General features: G+C 39.8%; 1 protein-coding gene across 1 annotated transcript; it reads right to left on the bottom strand.

The window, feature by feature from the left end:
- Positions 1-2,702: 2,702 nt before the first annotated feature.
- On the bottom strand, positions 2,703-19,020 carry LOC139754883 (UNC93-like protein). The gene is made up of 5 exons (XM_071672710.1): positions 18,340-19,020; positions 17,915-18,146; positions 11,373-11,532; positions 4,144-4,411; positions 2,703-3,952 (listed from the first exon to the last, which is right to left on the bottom strand). Exons 1-5 carry the CDS (start codon positions 18,500-18,502, stop codon positions 3,672-3,674), a joined length of 1,104 nt encoding a protein of 367 aa, XP_071528811.1. The 5' UTR covers positions 18,503-19,020; the 3' UTR covers positions 2,703-3,671.
- Positions 19,021-21,476: the final 2,456 nt, after the last annotated feature.

The raw sequence follows: 21,476 nt of genomic DNA, 5'->3' as shown, positions 1-21,476 counted from the left end.
ATATTGCTTAAGCACAGCAGCGCCACTGTAAAGGTGTGCTCAAGTTACAACATATTATTCAGCAGCCTACTCTCGCATCTGGTTACTTCAACCTTTTTTCTGGGAGTAGGGTAACTGCTCTGGATCAAGTTTCTTTTCATCTTTATCAATAAAGCTAAGCCACTGATACTTAGAGATGATGTTTCGAAAAATATGTAATTTCTTGAATCATTAGATGAATGTTTATTTGATCGACTTAATGGCGAAACTGTGGCAGTGTTTGATTAGTTTGCACTAGGGATGGATAATGTGTTATTGTTATGGCCGCACAAATGGCAGCAGTTGCTTCCACAGTGATGTTGTGAATATCATGTTTGATCAGTACAGCCCGCCTCACCACTGACTTAACCCCGCATTATATCTGACGACTTCTCGTGAAGGCCTGAGCATAGATAGAAGAACAGCTATCTTTTGTTATTTTTAGATTGGCTTGGATAAACTAGGCAATTAGGTTGAGTTACTTTACGTTAGGTTAGGTTATACTACTTTAGAATATACATAGGTCAAGTCGGATTAGGTATAGGTTAGGTTAGGTTAGGTTAGGTTAGGTTAGACTATAGCAATGTCCTCTATTGTCACAATAAATGAATCCTACTTTCTGTTCATATATATAATGAACAAATATCTGGTGCCGAGAGGTTAATGATATGTATCAGTGTCAGTCGGTACTCTGTGTCAGGAAGGAGTTAATCTTTGTGTCTTATCTCGATCAACTTAACAACGGAAGAGTTTGGCGTTACAGGCAATTTGAGGATCACTGACACCTTGATCAATCATTATATGTGAACTGTATATATCCATTATGTCTTGTGTAAGATTGTAAAGGGATAGAATATGAACAGCAGCTGCATGTAGAAAATATGTCGCATTATCAAACAGTGTTACAGAACTTAACTGATGTTGTCCCAATGTAATCTGTTAATAATGACTGTACAAGAAATCATTAAAGAAAAGTTATTAACAATAGTGTTTTGAATTGATACTTGACTAGATACTACTTTGTCTTTAAATTTCTCAGCTTGTCTTAGTTCCTACTGACTGAATGATTCTAAATCAGAGTTAACTATATGTCATCCTATATGTCTTGACTGTACCCACAAGATTATTCGTTTTGCTTTTATCATAAGAGACTACCTTTCGTAATTCAATCGCCTCTAGCAACACTTTAATGACCATCTCTCTTTCTTTCCTCTTTTCTTTATCTGGTGTATGTTCTTCAGTCATATCATAAGTAATCAAAGGTTTACACCTGCCGAGCTCTTGCCTAGATAATCTTTCTTTATCATGTGGCATCCACCTCCTTGCTATATCCATCAGTTTGGGCTCATCTACTTTTGTGCCTCTGGTTTTTTGTATAAAATCCTATTTTGCTAATAAACACTGATCCTGTACTCTCCGCACTTTACTAAAATTCTCATGCACCGGACTATAATATTTGCTGATTGTTCTGTCTGTAGCGGTACATATCATTCTATCTACAACTTCACTTAGTGCCCTGGGCACCTTAGGTTCTGTGAACCCAGGTTCCTATCACTCTGCGTCAGTCATCATACTCCGAGTCTGTTGTTCAGCCCGGGAAAACTGCACCTCCCTATCCGCTATTTTCAGTAATATATGTACTCAGTGTTATGGGAATTTCCTGTTATTTTATCATTCTACCTTTATCCCTCTGACTACATACATTATCATGAACCTCCTCAACAAAGGCCAGTCTTTGTTCATGACCATTTGTCTTAATCTTTAGTTCTATTCTTTCGTATTTCATGAAACTTATCTTGATCTATAGATTGATTTTTGAGTTTCATTATTTCCATCTCACTTTTCATAACCCTAAGATCCTATCATTACCAAATTCAACCAAAAGTTCCAAACTTTTATTCTCTGGTGATACACGTTCTATCCCTTCCTCTTGCTTCCATTTCGTGGATCTTCTCACAGTTGCCTAGTATTGGTAATCTCTTTTATCAAAATCCATTTCTAGCTAACACCAAACTGGGAGGAAACGTAAAATAAACAACTTTAATGTGTGACAAGCAGGTTTAGCTTGACTGCCTTTGGTGGGTTTGCTGTCTGGACTTAACTTGGACCAGTTACTCTACTTACATTCACGATCTCAGACTGCTACCTCACAGAAGCGAGAATAACAGTGATAAAGTTAGTCAGTACACAGAGTAGTTTTATCCAGGGAGTATCTTTTGATGAACCGTTGTCAGTGTTGCCACCAGGCTGCATATATAATAACAAATAAAAAGTTTACTCACAATAACACCTCTTTTAGCCAATTCGTGATACATCTCACTGCTCCCATAAATTTGTGGCGTAGATATCCTTTACATCGATAGTAATTTCAAAACTGCTTTCGTCCCGCTTCCTTTGTTAGTGAGACTCATAGAAAGTGAGCAACCAGACTTGATATCCATAATTTATATAATCTAGGGGCCCCATCATACTCCACTATCCCCCACCCCCTCACCTTCCGTGTACGTACTGGGTGTGATGGAATGATGACCTTCGAAGATCTTAAGTGAGCCGCATTGAGTCCAGCAAACATCACTGTGTGTGTGTGTGTGTGTGTGTGTGTGTGTGTGTGTGTGTGTGTGTGTGTGTGTGTGTGTGTGTGCAGAAAAAAGTCAATGGATATGAATCAGTGAGAGAGACTGGGCATCAGATTTTATTCATCGTTACAAAAGAAATATGTTATAGACAAATATTACAAATATTTATTCATCTTATATTTCATTCAAATTTGGTTTATATCTTGATTTTTTTTTAAATATGAATATCTTGTATAGTGAGAGGAGGACAGACACACTCATCATGAAGAATATGATCTGGATGTGTTTGCATTAGCTATACAGAGAACTGGGGCAACTGACTTCATATACATCTCCTCATGTGTCCCTATCAAAGTGCCAGGCAACTATGCTCGTCACCGTGGTTCACACTAGTGGCCACCAGGACTAACAACAAAGAAAACCACAATACTTGTGCAAATATGAACAGGATTTTCATTAATGCAATTTTGGTTCTCTTGTGGCTAAATAGTTTTAACTCTCAGTTGGTTGTGATACCTAAGTAACAACAGTTGCACATTAAAAATATCTTACGTAACAGCAATAACTAGTGCGATCAATATGGATGTTCACTTGCACACAACCTCTCATACTTGAATATCCAATGAAGGCAATAATTCCATGCATTTATGGAGAGCAATTCATCTTAGTTGATAAAGAATCGGCAAATCTCTTTATATAAGTTAACTCCTTGCTTGTATTTTCCCTGGAAAGAATTGAAGTAAACCAGTTTGGTTGCAGAATCCTACAGCTCCTCTTTTACATAAAGGGAGGCATTCTATTGATCATAGGATCGCAATTACCCCTAACAACCTGACACTAATCGGCTAGCAATTCAACTCCATTCCAAATCGGTTAAGTAGGTGAGCTGTAGGATAGGAATATCGTACTTCATTACGGTGGGGAAGTCGCTCTACACTCCAGCTAATTCGTGTGAACAAGAATCAATATGTACCACACGCGGAGATACTCGAGCTCCTTTGTCTCCTGTCTGGGGAGGGTATGCTTAGCTAGTGTACGCAGGGCACAGCACACACCATTGTGAATTAAGAATGCCATTTAGTCCTCCAGTACAGCTTCAAGTGATTTCATAATGAGTACATCTATTCGAACAACTCTTCCATCCTGATCTTTCTTGAGGCCACCCATCTTTTCTAGAGCTTCGATAATGTAATAGCCAGCGATACCCATTAGAAGGAAGATGAGGAGGATGGTGATCTTGGAGTCAATACAGAGGACGGTGCTGCAGGCGTAAGCGATGAAGAAGCCCATGGACTCCCAAAGACGGTAGTTGCTAAATCCCGCCTCCGACTCACTAGAGAAGATCACTCCATACAAGGCTGGAAAACATAAGGAGAGTTTAACTACAAAATATGGAGAGCGACAAACCTTTGATAATGGGTTGACATAATCCACCAGTTCCTTTAAGCTTCAAAGAGTTAAGTGATATCTGTAACTCATTCTTAGAGAAGTATGCCACATTCAGATGATTGTAAGGCATTGTAGGAAGACTGAAAATGAAAAAAAGTACCGTTGATTTGTGTCTGCCACACGGCGTCAGCCACACCCCAAAGACCCACGATGATGAAGAACCACACCAGGTCGTCTGGGTGTGGCGGCCAGTAGATAAAAGTAATGATGAGTATCAGGTTAATGATGAAACCTAGGCTGAACAAGGGCACACGTCCGTATCTTTTCACCAGAGGAGTGAAGCTTATGGAACACAGGGAGTCACATACGCCATAGAAGACAAAAATGTAGCCCACCATGTGAACGCCAAGACCACACGTGACGTACGCCTGGAACAAGAGAACCATTAAAAGCAGTTAATCGATAGCAAACCTGAAGTACGCCTGAAACACAAGGACCATTGGAAGCATTTCCGGAAAACCTCATGATACATGAACTTGAGGCAAGACCTATCTGAACCAGATCGGGGGAACTATAGCCATTGCTAGTCACGATCACTGATTATTGTTCCTGGTCATAATTCAGATTTTGAATAAACATGAAATATGAAAAATGCAAATGAATATATCATCAGCCAACAAGAAAATGACGAATCACCACTATGAAATCTAGGCCAATGTCATTCAACATTTTCTTTGTCGAGAAACTTCTCCCCGGTAAGCAATATGTAGCACTTTCTGAAGCCTCTATGATCTCCATCCATTCTCTCCCCTTCTTCATCAAGGCCATTTCATAGCTTAATCAGGTAATCTTCGGCGACCGTTAGAATGAAAAGAGCTCCTTATATAACTAGGCTTCCAAACTCGCTTTATTTTCTTTTAATTCGTTAAGGAATTTTTCGGAAGCTTTGAAGAATACCCGTGAAACTTTTTGGGTTCCGTAGAAAAACATTGAATTAGGCATTCTGCACATCTATCCAAGCTGAACGTTAGTATCACATTCATAACGGAAGGAGACATAGACAATGATATTAATTATTTTTCACATAAGTGGAAACATCTATGAAAATTTCCATGAACAGCATCGAGGAAAAGTAAATGTTTCTACTTATAATCTTATTAATATATTACAGTTGTCTGCATCTTCTAAACAAGCAAAAACAAGTATAAGGAGGCTTCCACAAGGATTTATTATGTAACTGGGAACGGTGTATAAAAGTATATGAATGTAAGGTTATACTGGAAAACACACACACACACACACACACACACACACATATATATATATATATATATATATATATATATATATATATATATATATATATATATATATATATATATATATATATATATATATATATATATATATATATATATATATAAATATATATATATATATATGTATATATATATATATATATATATATATATATATATATAGAAGGAGTCACGGAAGGAGTCACGCGGGCAGTGCTCATCCTCCTCGAAGGCTCAAATTGGGGTGTCTAAGTGTGTGTGGATGGAACCAAGATGAGAAGAAAGGAGGAATAGGTAGTATGTTTGAGGAAAGGAACCTGGATGTTTTGGCTCTGAGTGAAACGAAGCTCAAGGGTAAAGGAGAAGAGTGGTTTGGGAATGTCTTGGAAGTAAAGTCAGGGGTTAGTGAGAGGACAAGAGCTAGGGAAGGAGTAGCACTACTCCTGAAACAGGAGTGATGGGAGTATGTGATAGAGTGAAAGGAAGTAAACTCTAGACTGATATGGGTAAAACTGAAAGTTGATGAAGAGAGATGGGTGATTATTGGTTCATATGCACCTGGGCATGAGAAGAAAGATCATGAGAGGCAAGTGTTTTGGGAGCAGCTGAGTGAGTGTGTTAGTAGTTTTGATGCACGAGACCGGGTTATAGTGATGGGTGATTTGAATGCAAAGGTGAGTAATGTAGCAGTTGAGGGAATAATTGGTTTTCATGGGGTGTTCAGTGTTGTAAATGGAAATAGTGAAGAGCTTGTAGATTTACGTGCTGAAAAAGGACTGGTGATTGGAAATACCTGGTTTGAAAAGAGAGATATACATAAATATACTATGTAAGTAGGAGAGATGGCCCGAGAGCGTTATTGGATTACGTGTTAAATGATAGGCGCGCAAAAGAGAGACTTTTGGATGTTAATGTGCTGAGAGGTGCAACTGGAGGGATGTCTGATCATTATCTTGTGAAGGCGAAGGTGAAGATTTGTAGAGGTTTTCAGAAAAGAAGAGAGAATGTTGGGGTGAAGAGAGTGGTGAGAGTAAGTGAGCTTGGGAAGGAGACTTGTGTGAGGAAGTACCAGGAAAGACTGAGTACAGAATGGAAAAAGGTGAGAACAAGGAAGGTAAGGGGAGTGGAGGAGAAATGGGATGCATTTAGAGAAGCAGTGATGGCTTGCGCAGAAGATGCTTGTGGCATGAGTAGCGTTGGAGGTGGGCAGATTAGAAAAGGTAGTGAGTGGTGGGATGAAGAAGTAAGATTATTAGTGAAAGAGAAGAGAGTGGCATTTGGATGATTTTTGCAGGGAAATAATCCAAATGAGTGGAAGAAGTATAAAAGAAAGAGGCAGGAGGTCAAGAGAAAGGTGCAAGAGGTGAAAAAGAGGGCAAATGAGAGTTGGGGTGAGAGAGTATCATTAAATCTTAGGGAGAATGAAAAGATGTTCTGGAAGGAGGTAAATAAAGTGCGTAAGACAAGGGAACAAATGGGAACTTCATTGAAGGGGGCTAATGGGGAGGTGATAACAAGTAGTAGTGATGTGAGAAGGAGGTGGAGTGAGTATTTTGAAGGTTTGTTGAAAGTGTTTGATGATAGAGTGGCAGGTATAAGGTGTTTTGGTCGAGGTGGTGTGCAAAGTGAGAGGGTTAGGGAAAATGATTTGGTAAACAGAGAAGAGGTAGTAAAAGCTTTGCGGAAGATGAAAGCAGGCAAGGCAGCGGATTTGGATGGTATTGCAGTGGAATCTATAAAAAAAAAGGGGGGTGACTGTATTGTTGACTGGTTGGTAAGGTTGTTTAATGTATGTATGATTCATGGTGAGGTGCCTGAGGATTGGCGGAATGCTTGCATAGTGCCATTGTACAAAGGCAAAGGGGACAAAGGTGAGTGCTCAAATTACAGAGGTATAAGTTTGTTGAGTATTCCTGGTAAATTAAATGGGAGGGTATTGATTGAGAGGGTGAAGGCATGTACAGAGCATCAGATTGGGTAAGAGCAGTGTGGTTTCAGAAGTGGTAGAGGATGTGTTGATCAGGTCTTTGCTTTGAGGAATGTATGTGAGAAATACTTAGTAAAGCAAATGGATTTGTATGTAGCATTTATGGATCTGGAGAAGGCATATGATAGAGTTGATAGAGATGCTCTGTGGAAGGTATTAAGAATATATGGTGTGGGAGGAAAGTTGTTAGAAGCAGTGAAAAGTTTTTATCGAGGATGTAAGGCATGTGTACGTGTAGGAAGCGAGGAAAGTGATTGGTTCACAGTGAATGTAGGTTTGCGGCAGGGGTGTGTGATGTCTCCATGGTTGTTTGATTTGTTTATGGATGGGGTTGTTAGGGAGGTGAATGCAAGAGTTTTGGAAAGAGGGGCAAGTATGCAGTCTGTTGTGGATGAGAGAGCTTGGGAAGTGAGTCAGTTGTTGTTCGCTGATGATACAGCGCTGGTGGGTGATTCATGTTAGAAACTGCAGAAGCTGGTGACTGAGTTTGGTAAAGTGTGTGAAAGAAGAAAGTTGAGAGTAAATGTGAATAAGAGTAACGTTATTAGGTACAGTAGGGTTGAGGGTCAAGTCAATTGGGAGGTAAGTTTGAATGGAGAGAAACTGGAGAAGGTGAAGTGTTTTAGATATCTGGAAGTGGATTTGGCAGTGGATGGAACCATGGAAGCGGAAGTGAATCATAGGGTGGGGGAGGGGGCGAAAATTCTGGGAGCCTTGAAGAATGTGTTGAAGTCGAGAACATTATTTCGGAAAGCAAAAATGGGTATGTTTGAAGGAATAGTGGTTCCAACAATGTTGTATGGTTGCGAGGCGTGGGCTATGGATAGAGTAGTGCGCAGGAGGATGGATGTGCTGGAAATGAAATGTTTGAAGACAATGTGTGGTGTGAGGTGGTTTGATCGAGTGAGTAACGTAAGGGTAAGAGAGATGTGTTGAAATAAAAAGAGCGTTGTTGAGAGAGCAGAAGAGGGTGTTTTGAAGTGGTTTGGGCACATGGAGAGAATGAGTGAGGAAAGATTGACCAAGAGGATATATATGTCGGAGGTGGAGGGAACGAGGAGAAGAGGGAGACCAAATTGGAGGTGGAAAGATGGAGTGAAAAAGATTTTGTGTGATCGGGGCCTGAACATGCAGGAGGGTGAAAGGAGGGCAAGGAATAGAGTGAATTGGAGCGATGTGGTATACCGGGGTTGACGTGCTGTCAGTGGATTGAATCAAGGCATGTGAAGCGGCTGGGGTAAACCATGGAAAGCTGTGTAGGTGTGTATATTTGCGTGTGTGGACGTATGTATATACATGTGTATGGGGGTGGGTTGGGCCATTTCTTTCGTCTGTTTCCTTGCGCTACCTCGCAAACGCGGGAGACAGCGACAAAGTATAATAAAAAAAAAATATATATATATATATATATATATATATATATATATATATATATATATATATATATATATATATATATATATATATATACATACGAACAAAGTGTATAAGAACGCGCACCTTCATAGAACATACAAACCTCCAACAGCAAGGAACGAACCTGGGACCCTTTGCAACAGGCGGGAATGCTACCGCTAGGCTATGGGCCTGGCTAATACGAAATAACTATTCGAATACTATGCACTCGAATACCCTTCGTCTCACGTTGGTGAGCAACGGGGTCTACAACGGTCACTTCCCAACAGGCGCACCTAGCCAGCAGATAGCATTTAACCGAACCTAACTACAACGCGGAAGTATATGAATACGAACATTATATCGTAAAGCAAAATGGATATGTTTGGAGGAATGGTGCTTCTAACAACGTTATGTGGTAGCGAGGCGTGGGCTATTGATAGAAGTGTGCGGATGAGGGTGGATGTGTTGGAAATGAGATGTGTGAGGACAATATGTGGTAGCGAGGCGTGAGCTATTGATAGAAGTGTGCGGATGAGGGTGGATGTGTTGGAAATGAGATGTGTGAGGACAGTATGTAGTGTGAGGTGGTTTGATCGAGTAATTAATGAAAGGGTAAGAGAGATGTGTGGTAATAAAAAGAGGGTGGTTGAAAGAGCAGAAGAAAGTATTCTGAAGTTGTTTGGTCACATCGAAAGAATGCGTGAGGAAAGATTGACAAAGAGGATATATGTGTCAGAGGTGGAGGGAACGAGGAAAAGTGGGAGACCAAATTAGAGGTGGAAGGATGGAGTGAAAAAGATTTTGAGCGATCGGAGCCTGAACATGCAGGAGGGTGAAAGGCGTGCAAGGAATAGAGTGAATTGGAACGATGTGGTATACCTGAGTCGAGGTGCTATCAATGGATTGAAATAGGGCATATTAAGCTTTTTTGTAAGCCAAGCAAGGTTTTGTGAGGCCTGCATGTGGAAAGGGAGCTGTAGTTTTGGCGCATTATACATGACATCTAGAGACTGATTGTGAACGAATGTGGCCTTTGTTATCTTTTCCTAGCGGTACCTCGCGCGCATGCGTGGGGAGGGGGTTGTCATTTCATGTGTGGCGGGGTAGCGACGGGAGTGAATATAGACAGCAAGTATGAATTGTGTACCTGTATCTATATGGATATGTCTGTGCATGTATATGTATGTATACGTTGAAATGTATTGGTATGTATATGTGCTTGTGTGGACGTGTATGTATATACCTGTCTATATGGGTGGGTTGGGCCATTCTTTCGTCTGTTTCATTGCGCTACCTCACTATATATATATATATATATATATATATATATATATATATATATATATATATATATATATATATATATATATATATATATATATTGGGCCATTCTTTCGTCTGTTTCCTTGCACTGCCTCGCTGGTGCGGGGGACGGCGACGGGGCAAAGTGAATAAATAGATAAATATATATATAGGGGAGAAAGAATACTTCCCACGTATTCCCTGCATGTCGTAGAAGGCGACTAAAAGGGAAGGGAGCGGGGGGCTGGAAATCCTCCCCTCTCATTTTTTTTTTAAATTTTCCAAAAGAAGGAACAGAGAAGGGGGCCATTTGAGGATATTCCCTCAAAGGCCCAGTCCTCTGTTCTTAACGCTACCTCGCTAATGCGGGAAATGGCGAATAGTATGAAAAAAAAAAAAAATATATATTTATATATATATATATATATATATATATATATATATATATATATATATATATATATATATATATATATATATATATATATATATATATATATATAAATATATATATATATATATATATATATATATATATATATATATATATATATATACATATATATATATATATATATATATATATATATATATATATATATATATATATGTCAGAGGTGGAGGGTACGAGGAGAAGTGGGAGACCAAATTACAGGTGGAAGGATGGAGTGAAAATGATTTTGAGCGATCGGAGCCTGAAGATGCAGGAGGGTGAAAGGTATATATATATATATATATATATATATATATATATATATATATATATATATATATATATATATATATATATATATATATATATATATATATATATATATATATGGAACGTTCTGTGGGGCCTGGATGTGGAAAGGGAGCTGTGGTTTCGATGCATTATTACATGACAGCTAGAGACTAAGTCTGAACGAATGTGGCCTTTGTTGTCTTTCCCTAGCGCTACCTCGCGCACATGCGGGAGGAGGGGGTTGTTATTTCATGTGTGGCGGGGTGGCGATGGGAATGAATAAAGGCAGACAGTATGAATCATGTACATGTATATTTATGTATATGTCTGTGTGTGCATATATATGTATACGTTGAGAAGTATAGGTATGTATATTTGCGTGTGTAGACGTGTATGTATATACATGTGTATGTGGGTGGGTTGGGCCATTCTTTCGTCTGTTTCCTTGTGCTACCTGACTAACGCGGGAGACAGCGACAAAGTAATATATATATATATATATATATATATATATATATATATATATATATATATATATATATATATATATATATATATATATATATATATATATATATATATATATAAAGTAGGCAATTTTACTATATAGACATACGCGTATCATGCTGATGAGATATGTACATTGACACAGATTTCGATAACTACAGTATGATACTTACCGCTGTAAAATCTGTTCCGAGGAAAGCCTGCTCTACACCCGACCAGATGGTTAGCGGGATGATCAGCAGCTGGTACGGGTGGCGCATGTGGTTGAAGGTGGCCACCAGCAGCTGCAGGCTGCTCTTCCCGCCGTCAGAGATGCCATCAGTGAGCTTAAATCTGACAAGTGAATAACCAAACCACTTTGAGACATTTGTGTCGCGAAACAACTTGTAGAGAAAAATAATGTTAGGAATGTCTATCACTGTAGATTATATCTCATGAAGCATTATTACTTCTCCTTCTGTGGACCCATCAGGGAGACTATGCTCACTTCTGTGAGTCATGACAGTAATATGATAGTTCTAGAAATGCTCAGAACTGGTTTGTGATAAGATCAGACTTGTTTATAACTGGCATTCATTATACCTTTATATATTCGATTATTTCTTTTTTTGGGGGGGAAACTCTATCCCTTGCCCTCCTTTCACCTTCCTGCATGTTCAGGCCCCGATCAAACAAAATCTTTTTCACTCCATCTTTCCACCTCCAATTTGGTCTCCCACTTCTCCTCGTTCCCTCCACCTCCGACACATATATCCTCTTGGTCAATCTTTCCTCACTCATTCTCTCCATGTGCCCAAACCATTTCAAAACACCCTCTTCTGCTCTCTCAACCACGCTCTTTTTATTTCCACACATCTCTCTTACCCTCACGTTACTTACTCGATCAAACCACCTCACACCACACATTGTCCTCAAACATCTCATTTCCAGCACATCCATCCTCCTGCGCACAACTCTATCCATAGCCCACGCCTCGCAACCATAAAACATTGTTGGAACCACTATTCCTTCAAACATACCCATTTTTGCTTTCTGAGATAATGTTCTCGACTTCCACACATTCTTCAAAGCTCCCAGAATTTTGGCCCCTCCCCCATCCTATGATCCACTTCCGCTTCCATGGTTCCATCCGCTGCCAGATCCACTCCCAGATATCTAAAACACTTTACTTCTTCCAGTTTTTCTCCATTCAAACTCACCTCCCAATTGACTTGACCCTCAACCCTACTCTACCTAATAACCTTGCTCTTATTCACATTTACTCTTAACTTTCTTCTTTCACACACTTTACCAAACTCAGTCACCAGCTTCTGCAGTTTCTCACATGAATCAGCCACCAACGCTGTATCATCAGCGAACAACAACTGACTCACTTCCCAAGCTCTCTCATCCCCAACAGACTTCATACTTGCCCCTCTTTCCAAAACTCTTGCATTCACCTCCCTAACAACCCCATCCATAAACAAATTAAACAACCATGGAGACATCACACACCCCTGCCGCAAACCTACATTCACTGAGAACCAATCACTTTCCTCTCTTCCTACACGTACACATGCCTTACATCCTCGATAAAAACTTTTCACTGCTTCTAACAACTTGCCTCCCACACCATATATTCTTAATACCTTCCACAGAGTATCTCTATCAACTCTATCATATGCCTTCTCCAGATCCATAAATGCTACATACAATTCCATTTGCTTTTCTAAGTATTTCTCACACACACATATATATATATATATATATATATATATATATATATATATATATATATATATATATATATATATATATATATATGTTGTATGGTTGCGAGGCGTGGGCTATGGATAGAGTTGTGCGCAGGAGGATGGATGTGCTGGAAATGAGATGTTTGAGGACAATGTGTGGTGTGAGGTGGTTTGATCGAGTAAGTAACGTGAGGGTAAGAGAGATATGTGGAAATAAAAAGAGCGTGGTTGAGAGAGCAGAAGAGGGTGTTTTGAAATGGTTTGGGCACATGGAGAGAATGAGTGAGGAAAGATTGACCAAGAGGATATATGTGTCGGAGGTGGAGGGAACGAGAAGTGGGAGACCAAATTGGAGGTGGAAAGATGGAGTGAAAAAGATTTTGTGTGATCGGGGCCTGAACATGCAGGAGGGTGAAAGGAGGGCAAGGAATATATATATATATATATATATATATATATATATATATATATATATATATATATATATATATATATATATATATATATATATATATATATATATATATATATATATATATATATATATATATATATATATATATATATATATATATATATATATATATATATATATATATATATATATATATATATATATATATATATATATATCTTTTTCTTTCATACTATTAGCCATTTCCCGCGTTAGCGAGGTAGCGTTAAGAACAGAGGACTGAGCCTTTGAGGGAAATCCTCACTTGGCCCACAATCCCTCTCCTTTTAGTCGCCCTCTACGACACACAGGGAATACGTGGGAAGTATTCTTTCTCTCTTATCCCCAGGAATGGAGAGAGATGGGTGGTTATTGGTGCCTATGAGAAGAAAGATCATGAGAGGCAAGTGTATTGGGAGCAGCTGAGTGAGTGTTAGTAGTTTTGATGCACGAGACTAGGTTATAGAGATGGGTGATTTAAATGCAAAGTTGAATAAAGTGGCAGTTGAGGGAATAATTAGTGTATATGGGGTGTTCTGTGTGATTGGGAATACCTGGTTTAAAAAGAGAGATATACATAAGTATGCGCAAGTAAGAAGGAGAGATGGCTAGAATTACGTGGATTGCGTGTTAATTGACAGGCGCGCGAAAGAGAGACTTTTGGATGTTAATGTGCTGAGAGGTGCAACTGGAGGGATGTCTGATCATTATCTTGTGGAGGCGAAAGTGAAGATTTGTAGAGGTTTTCAGAAAGGAGGAGAGAAAGTTGGGGTGAAGAGAGTGGTGAGAGCAAGTGGGCTTGGGAAGGAGACTTGTGCAAGGAAGTACCAAGAGAGATTGAGTGCAGAATGGAAAAAGGTGAGAGCAAAGGACGTAAGGGAGGTGGGGGAGGAATGGGATGTATTTAGGGAAGCAGTGATGGCTTGCGCAAAAGATCCTTGTGGCATGAGAAACGTGGGAGGTGGGCAGATTAGAAAGGGTAGCGAGTGGTGGGATGAAGAAGGAAGATTGTTAGTGAAAGAGAAGAGAGAGGCATTTGGACGATATTTGCAGGGAAATAATGCAAATGAGTGGAAGATGTATGAAAGAAAGAGGCAGGAGGTCAAGAGAAAGGTGCAAGAGGTGAAAAAGAGGGCAAATGAGAGCTGGGGTGAGAGAGTATCATTAAATTTTAGGGAGAATATAAAGATGTTTTGTCCGTAAGACAAGAGAACAAATGGGAACATTGGTGAAGGGGGCTAATGAGAAGGTTATAACAAGTAGTGGTGATTTGAGAAGATGGAGTGAGTATTTTCAAGGTTTGTTGAATGTGTTTGATGACAGAGTGGCAGATATAGGGTGTTTTGGTCGAGGGCGGAAATAATTTGGTAAACAGAGAAAAGGTAGTGAAAGCTTTGCAGAAGATGAAAGCCGGCAAGGCAGCGGGTTTGGATGGTATTGCAGTGGAATTTATTAAAAAAAGGGGGTGTATATATATGTATATATATATATATATATATATATATATATATATATACATTATCTCGGAAAGCAAAAATGGGTATGTTTGAAGGAATAGTGGTTCCAACAATGCTGTATGGTTGCGAGGCGTGGGCTATGGATAGAGTTGTGCGCAGGAGGATGGATGTGCTGGAAATGAGATGTTTGAGGACAATGTGTGGTGTGAGGTGGTTTGATCGAGTAAGTAACGTAAGGGTAAGAGAGATGTGTGGAAATAAAAAGAGCGTGGTTGAGAGAGCAGAAGAGGGTGTTTTGAAATGGTTTGGGCACATGGAGAGAATGAGTGAGGAAAGATTGACCAAGAGGATATATGTGTCTGAGGTGGAGGGAACGAGGAGAAGTGGGAGACCAAATTGGAGGTGGAAAGGTGGAGTGAAAAAGATTTTGAGTGACCGGGGACTGAACATGCAGGAGGGTGAAAGGCGGGCAAGGAATAGAGTGAATTGGATCGATGTGGCATACCGGGGTTGACGTGCTGTCAGTGGATTGAATCAGGGCATGTGAAGCGTCTGGGGTAAACAATGGAAAGTTGTGTGGGGCCTGGATGTGGAAAGGGAGCTGTGGTTTCGGGCATTATTGCATGACAGCTAGAGACTGAGTGTGAACGAATGGGGCCTTTGTTGTCTTTTCCTAGCGCTACTTCGCACACATGAGGGGGGGAGGGGGATGGTATTCCATGTGTGGCGAGGTGGCGATGGGAATGAATAAAGGCAGACAGTGTGAATTGTGTGCATGGGTATATATGTATGTGTCTGTGCGTGTATATATATGTGTACATTGAGATGTATAGGTATGTATATTTGCTTGTGTGGACGTGTATGTATATACATGTGTATGGGGGTGGATTGGGCCATTTCTTTCGTCTGTTTCCTTGCGCTACCTCGCAAACGCGGGAGACAGCGACAAAGCAAAATAAATAAATAGATAAATAAATAAATAAATAAATATATATATATATATATATATATATATATATATATATATATATATATATATATATATATATATATATATATATATATATATATATATACCTATTGTACGTCATAGCAGGTCAGTACGTTAACTAGTGTGACCGTGAGGTGACAAAAGCTTTCCATCTCAGACCAAGCAATGGTCCGTGATATCTCCTGTACACATCATCAAATCAATCCTCCACCACAACGGTAATGTTTATATATCTTGACCGTGTGCTGGATATATCGAAGAGATGACAAAGTTTTACACTGGTGACAATATTCCTTGTTGGGGGTTGCATTTATGGTCATGGAAACTTGGTTGATATTTTGGACATGTAAGACTTGTGATATTTTGGACATGTAAGACTTGATTCCCGGTATTACCGCGTGGTTGGCCGGTATGGTACCGTTGGACAACGAGACTATCTTTCACCACGTGAGGTTACAAGATGTGACGGGGGATCTCTTGGGCCATTCATTGGTGTGATGGGAAGCCAATTGTCCCTTCAAAGCATACGACTGCTCTCATCGTAGCCAGTTTAAACCTCACAAATTGACTAGCTCGTCACAGCAGTCGTCTAATTCATCAACTTCCAGAAGCTCATGCCGGAGAGAAAAGTCCAACAAAACCACCCGGTCTCCCCAGCCCACTTCGTACAAGGTACAGGAGGGGTGTTAGGCTGCGCAGGATGAAGTGAATTAGAGCAGCTGAGGGAAACCACGTAAAGTTCTCTGTGGTCTGACTCTGGAGAGGGTGTGTGATTTTGGTCTCTCCTGACAAGCGAATGCTTTAAAATCATAACACTATCTATCCATAGCTTTTCTTATCAAGCATATGTAAATGATCCAGTGAATCACAAACATGAGCGTCACTTACCATCTATATCAATGATGCGTCAATGCATAAAGAGAACAGACGAAGACAAAGCCTTAATGGCTTGAAATGCTTTGTAAGAAAATGTCAGAATCTTATCACTGTATCATGATGTCCAAGTTGTTCAACTACAGAAAAGAGAATGTTAAGAGTTGATCTTAATACAAGTATTCAAAATAATCAAAGGCTTTAATAATCTTGATCTAACAGCATCCTTACATCTGGATTTGTCTGATTTCACTCATAGTAATGTATACAAACATACGGGCAAACGTTTTACCTCAAAATAGGCAAAAATGTTTTCTTCAACAGGATTGTTAACATAAGATTATCTAATCAGAGTGGTTAAGAACAGCGCTGTAGATATATTCAAGAAAAACTGAAAATATTTCGCTTATGACTCCTTTGTCAAAGTGTAAGTTTGCAGGTTTTTCTTTTTGAATCATGTATGCCCAGTAAATCTTAAAACACTTATCAATGAGTTTCTGATATCTTCTACTATCACAAACAGTCTCAAAGGGACCCAGTGATCTGTTGCTGTTTGAATTCATATGCATTCTTTGAATACCCTTGCATAGGGTAAATAGTTTAACTTAAATGTGTGGTTTGTAAATTTTCGTGAACAGAGCTTTGGATAGAAAGTCTAGAAGTGCTCGTGGCTGTACGCTTTCTTTAGGCAAGAGAGATAATTTTACTACCAATACCACCGACAGATAAGAGAACCTGAAGGTACTGACAGCAACCAGCAAGACGAGACATGAGAGGCAATATATTTGTTGGTAATGGCAGACTGCGTGATGTTGTAAGCCCCACTCTAAACACTGTTTCTCAGCAGCTCTGTCGTCCTTAGTAAGGTTGGTAGTTTCAAAAACTTAGGTCATGAAGAAATGTTTGAGGGCACAGGCATGTGTCAGTAGTCTACCATGGTCTGACTGACAACGTTACATGTAAACGTTCATACTGATGGTCTTACTTCATCAGTTCTTCATCAAGAATGAAAACGATTCGAGGAAATGGTTCCATGAAATATACATGCATTCTACTGAGGTGATAAGTGATCCTAAGCAGGAATCCCCAAGAACGTAGAGGAGTTCATCTTTTAAAACTTTTCCTAAACAGCGATTGGCAAGTAAACGTTTGTTAGTGTTAAACGACGAACGCATCTCAAGAAATATGCCATCAGTCGAGTACCTACTTGCTTAGTGGATCTACAAAGATGAAAATGGTAATGGAGGACATAAAGGCGAACGCCACGTAGATGGACGCCATGGTGTAGATCTGCCAGAGTGGCGGACCATCCCTCTCTTCTGATTCCTCGTCGCCGTCCGTCGACGGACCTGGCGAGTTCTCGATGCAGAAGTTATAGCCGCATGACATCAGCGCTGTCTCGTTCGTCCCGTTTGCTTCCTTTACACCAATGGACAGAACTGCAAGTGGTTTTTGATGTAAGGTTGAGGGGTAGTTGCGAGAGAGAGAGAGAGAGAGAGAGAGAGAGAGAGAGAGAGAGAGAGAGAGAGAGAGAGAGAGAGAGAGAGAGAGAGAGAAGGACGGGTAGACTGTGAAGAAAAATATTTTATTTGCACAAGGGCCTTACGAATAAGGAGCACTCAGAAACTTTACCTGAGGAGGAGATGAGGTTGCCCCACACTTGTGTCGACTGGAAGAAAGCGAAGAAGATTCCAAAGAATCTTGTGATCACGATGTCACTGCTCTCGCTCACAAACTCAGCATATGCCCTGCCAGCCTGATCAATAAGAAACATATGATTACCTCTTCGACCCATACATGCTGGGATGACCAGATTTTACCCCTTTGTCATCTGAGATTGCTGGGGATGCATTGATTCACAAACTGATCCTTCTATAAAAACTGGAAAATTGATAGTCCTATCATTAGCCCTCAAGGTCGCCTGGAGTCGCCTGGGTGTCATCTTCCTTCCTATTTATCCTATAAAGCAAAGGTAATTCTCCAGAGTTATAATGGTGTCTCAGTACACGATCATAGAGATTATGACTCCGAGACTACGACAAGGAAAAGAGTGACGCTCAATATTTGTTGGCTAATGTTTGTGTCCCAATACATTATCACATGGAAGTGAAACTAAGAGTGAGGTATGTTGTATGCACGAGATTAACTTGACTCGGGGAAATACAGTTTCACAGTAGTACTATGTCGTCATTACTGGCCTTCACACTGAAGTGTCTTCACAAAAATATCTAAGATGGATATGAGTAAATACTTTATATATATGTAAGCCTGACTGGAACTCTGATGAATTCGTCTATTTGATGCATATCGGCAAAACTAAAGTCCTGAGGTATTTATGAAATAACGTTGTGTACTCTCTCTCTCTCTCTCTCTCTCTCTCTCTCTCTCTCTCTCTCTCTCTCTCTCTCTCTCTCTATATATATATATATATATATATATATATATATATATATATATATATATATATATATATATATATATATATATATATATATATATATATATAATACACACACATGGCCAGAGACAGTTATTGGATTACGTCTTAATTGATAAGCGTGTAAAAGAGAGATAGAGAGACTGTTGGATGGTAATGTGCTGAGGGGAATGTCTGATCATTATCTGGAGGAGGCGAAAGTGAAGATTTGTAGAGGTTTTCAGAAAAGAAGAGAGAGTGTTGGGGAGAAGAGAGTGGTGAGAGTAAGTGAGCTTGGAAAGGATATTTGTGTGAGGAAGTACCTGGAGGGATCGAGTCCAGAATCCCAAAATGTGAGAACATATGACGTAAGGGGAGCAAGGAGAAATGGGATGTATTTTTGGAAGCAGTGATAGCTTCCGCAAAAGATGCATGTGGTATGAGAAAGGCAGGAGGTGGGCAGATTACAAAGGGTAGTGATTGGTGAGAAGATGTAAGATTATTAGTGAAAGAGAAGAGAGAGACGGTTGGACAATTCTTGCAGGGAAGTAGTGCAAATGACTGGGAGATGTATAAAAGAAAGCGGCAGGAGGTTAAGAAAATGGTGCAAGATGTAAAAAAGGGGGAAAATGAGACGTGTGACAGAGTATCATTAGATTTTAGGGAGAATAAAAAGATGTTTTGGAAGGAGGTAAATAAAGTGCGTAAGAAAAGAGAACAAATAGGAACATTGGCGAAGGGGACAAATGGGCAGGTAATAACAAGTAGTGATGAAGTGAGAAGAAGATGGAGTGAAGATTTTCAAGGTTTCTTGAATGTGTTTGATGATAGAGGGGCAGATATAGGGTGTTTAGCTTGGGGCGGTGTGCGAAGTGAGAGAGTAAATGAGAATGGTTTGGTAAACAGAGAAGAGGTAGTGAAAGCTTTGCGGACGATAAAAGCCGGCAAGGCGGCGGGTTTAGATGTTATTGCAGTGGAATTTATTAAAATAGGGGAGTAAAAGTGTTGCTGATTAGTTGGTAAAGATATTCAAGGTATATATGGATCATGGTGAAGTGCCTCAGGATTGGTGGAATGCATGCATATTGCCATGGTAGTACAAAGGCAAAGGGGATAATGGTGAGTGTTCAAATTACAGAGGCGTATGAATGTTGGATGTTCCTGGGAAATTATATGGGAGGGTACTGATTGAGAGGGTAAAGACATGTACATAGCATCAGACTGGGGAAGAGCAGTTTGGTTTTAGAAGTGGAGGAGGATGTGGTAGATTTACTTATATGAAGCATTAATGGATCTAGAGAAGGCACATACTAGGGTTCATAGAGACGATTTATGGAAGGTTTTAAGAGCATAAGGGGTGGGTCTTAAGTTCCTAGAAGCAGTGAAAAGTATTTACCAAGGATGTTAGGCAGGTGTACTAGTAGAAAGAGAGGAAAGTAATTGGTTCCCAGTGAATGTCGGTTTGCGGCAGGGATAAGTGATGTCTCCATGGTTGTTCAATTTGTTTATAGATGGGGTGGTTAGGGAGGTGAATGGATGAGTTTTGGAGAGAGGGACAAGAATGCAGTCTGTTTTGGATGAGAGGGCTTGGGAAATGAGTCAGTTGTTGTTCGCTGATGATACAGCGCTGGTGGCTAATTCGGGTGAGAAACTGCAGAAGCCGGTGACTGACTTTTGTAATGTGTGGGAAAGAAGAAAGCTTAGAGTAAATGTTAATAAGGTTAAGGTTATTAGATTCAGTATGGTTGAGGGACAAGCTAATTGGGAGGTAAGTTTGGATGGAGAAAAACTGGAGGAAGTGAAGTGTTTTAGAAACCTGGAAGTGGACTTAGGAGCGGATGGAACCAATGAAGGGGAAGAGAGTCACATGGTGGGGGAGGGGTCAAAGGTTCGGGGGCGGTAAAGAAGGTGTGAAAGGCGAGAACGTTATCTTGGAGACAAAAAATGGGTATATTTGAAGGAATAGTGGTTCCAACAATGTTTATGGTTGCGAGAAATTGGCTATAAATAGGGTTGTATAGGTTTTCCTAAGTATTTGTCACATACATACTTCAAAGCAAACACCTGATCCACACATCCCCTACCACTTCTGAAACCACACTGCTCTTCCCCAATCTGATGCTCTATACATGCCTTCACCCTCTCAATCAATACCCTCCCGTATGATTTCCAAGGAATACTCAACAAATTTATACCTCTGAAATTTGAACACACCTTTATCCCCTTTGCCTTTGTACAATGGCACTATGCATACATTCCGCCAATCCTCAGGCACTTCACCATAAACCATACACACATTGAATATCATCACCAACCAGTCAAGAAGACGGTCACCTCGCTTTTCAATAAAATC

Source organism: Panulirus ornatus, chromosome 18 (genome assembly GCF_036320965.1).
Source record: "Panulirus ornatus isolate Po-2019 chromosome 18, ASM3632096v1, whole genome shotgun sequence".
NCBI classification, from domain to species: Eukaryota; Metazoa; Arthropoda; class Malacostraca; order Decapoda; family Palinuridae; genus Panulirus; species Panulirus ornatus.
The sequence above is the reverse complement of the archived record's forward strand: the minus strand, read 5'-3'. Positions and strand labels throughout refer to the sequence as shown.

What these genes read in the sequence shown, in the direction of transcription:
- LOC139754883 (XM_071672710.1), bottom strand. Translation starts at nt 18,502, where the DNA reads ATGGGTCGAAGAGGTAATCATATGTTTCTTATTGATCAGGCTGGCAGG. An exon ending in TTTGTAGATCCACTAAGCAA is followed by an intron (nt 11,533 to 17,914) that starts GTAGGTACTCGA and finishes TTCACTTGTCAG; the next exon opens with ATTTAAGCTCACTGATGGCA. An exon ending in TCGGAACAGATTTTACAGCG is followed by an intron (nt 4,412 to 11,372) that starts GTAAGTATCATA and finishes CTCTTGTTCCAG; the next exon opens with GCGTACGTCACGTGTGGTCT.